General features: G+C 44.1%; 1 protein-coding gene across 1 annotated transcript; it reads right to left on the reverse strand.

Moving 5' to 3' along the window:
- Positions 1 to 347: 347 nt before the first annotated feature.
- Positions 348 to 1289, reverse strand: LOC115956172. Its single transcript, XM_031074623.1, has one exon. It carries the CDS (start codon positions 1287 to 1289, stop codon positions 348 to 350), a length of 942 nt encoding a protein of 313 aa, XP_030930483.1.
- Positions 1290 to 1999: the final 710 nt, after the last annotated feature.

Consider the following 1999-nt stretch of genomic DNA (forward strand, 5'->3'; position numbering starts at 1 on the left):
CTCTGATTCATATCCTCAGTCACCTTTGTAGGGATGGCCTCAACCACGTTTTCAACCCGAGTGGGGAAAGAAGTGGAGTAGATGGTTTCAAAATAGCCGACAGCAGCCCGGGCAATAGAATCCTTTTCCTCACACCACCGGCCATGATCATCCCAAAGACCCAAAATTGTATTTTGCTTACACCTTTCCGAGGCATGGGCGTGGAAGAATTTTGTGTTCCTATCTCCCTCCTTCAACCAATGTGTCTTGGCTCCTTGACCCCAATATAATTCTTCATCCTCTAACAGCTCATTCAACTCCCTTCTTAGATTTCTAATTTCGCCACTCATCTCTCCATTTTTATCTTGCTACGTTAGGGCGCTCAGAGCATTCCTCTTTGACTGAATTTTCTTAGGAATATGACCATAGACCGAGGAGCTCCAGTTAGATAATTCCGAGGCACAACGCTTTAAATTTACCATAAAACCTTCCGGTGTACTCAAGTCCACCCCCATCCCCCAGGATGATTCGATAATGTTTCTACACTCCTCATTTTTTGACCACAGGGCTTCAAAATGGAAGCGTTTGGCGTTGGAAACATGTTGGGGTGGAGAGTTAGTAAAAAACAAAGCACAATGGTCAGAGGTTGAGTCCACGAGGTGGTAAACTCTCGCTCCTTCAAAATTCCCAATCCACTCAGTGTTAGCTAGAGCTCTATCTATTCTAAACTGAATTCTATTCTCCCCCTCTTGCATATTACACCAAGTAAAATCAGTTCCCACATAACCTAAGTCCAAAAAGCTACAAAAGTTCACAACATTTCTAAAACTCTCCATTTGTTGCTGGGGACGAGTGATGCCCCCAACTTTTTCATTAACTAATAATATTTCATTGAAATCCCCCAGGCATAGCCATGGAAGTTGGAACTGACTGTGTAAAAAAGCAAGAAGGCGCCAAGATTCATACCTTCGGTGAGTTTCCGAATGACCGTAAAATCCCGTAATCCTCCACTGAAAATTGCCTTCAGACTCCTTGAAAATAGCATCAATATGGCTTCCCGAATAACTATTGATATCCAGGTTAACTTCTCGAGTCCATAACAGGGCCACACCACCACTATGACCTCTACTAGGAACAATAAGGCCATTTGCAAAACCTATCCTGTTTTTAATTTTATCCATCCGTTTTACTTTTGATTTAGTCTCCATAAGGAAGACAATCTTAGGCTTCCAGCGTCGTACCATATCATACAACGCTCGAGCTGATCGGGGGTTCCCAATTCCCCGGCAGTTCCAACTTATAGCCCTCATTACTCCCGTCAGTTATATCAATTTTTCCATACCATATTCCATTCAAAGCATATCCAGAAAGGAGTAAAGAAAAACCAGAGGTATAAACGGAGCAATAAACAGGACCAAATGCAAGGGAAAAACCAATTCAGATCCCTAAAAAGCCAAAAGGAAATACTACAACAAATAAGGCTACTTACTGCTTCCTTGAAATAGCTACCCCTAGCCAAATCACACCCAAACTGAAAATGCCCTCACAAGCTGGAGAAAACCTCCCACAAAAAGAAAGGTTGAGCTCCCAAGTCATCCATGAGGCACTTGTACACACACTAACCGGAGGGCCCGAAAAGACAAACTCCGAGAGGGCGAGTTGGAGAACCACGGACCAGAGAGAAAAGGTACACTTGCAGATGCTGATCGGGCCAACTAGAAGGTTCGATTGATAGCTTCCCTCTCTCGCTCCCTCTCAGTCTTCTCTGCTAAAAAACTTCTTTCTTTCTCTCACAATCCGCCAATAAAGAGAGAGCCGACTAACCACTGTACCGAGACAAACTGCCCGGACCCACTAGTGAGCAAATTGGTCGCCTCCCTAAGTAGACGCGCAAGATTGGGTAAGGAAAAGGGGGTAAGACTAATGATTAATGGGGTTAGATTGAAAGGAAAAAACGGTTTTAGTTAACGGAGAGACCCACGGTGAGAGTGGACGCCTCCCTGAGTAAGCATGCGTGAAA

Source organism: Quercus lobata, chromosome 8 (genome assembly GCF_001633185.2).
Source record: "Quercus lobata isolate SW786 chromosome 8, ValleyOak3.0 Primary Assembly, whole genome shotgun sequence".
In the NCBI taxonomy this organism is placed as follows: Eukaryota; Viridiplantae; Streptophyta; class Magnoliopsida; order Fagales; family Fagaceae; genus Quercus; species Quercus lobata.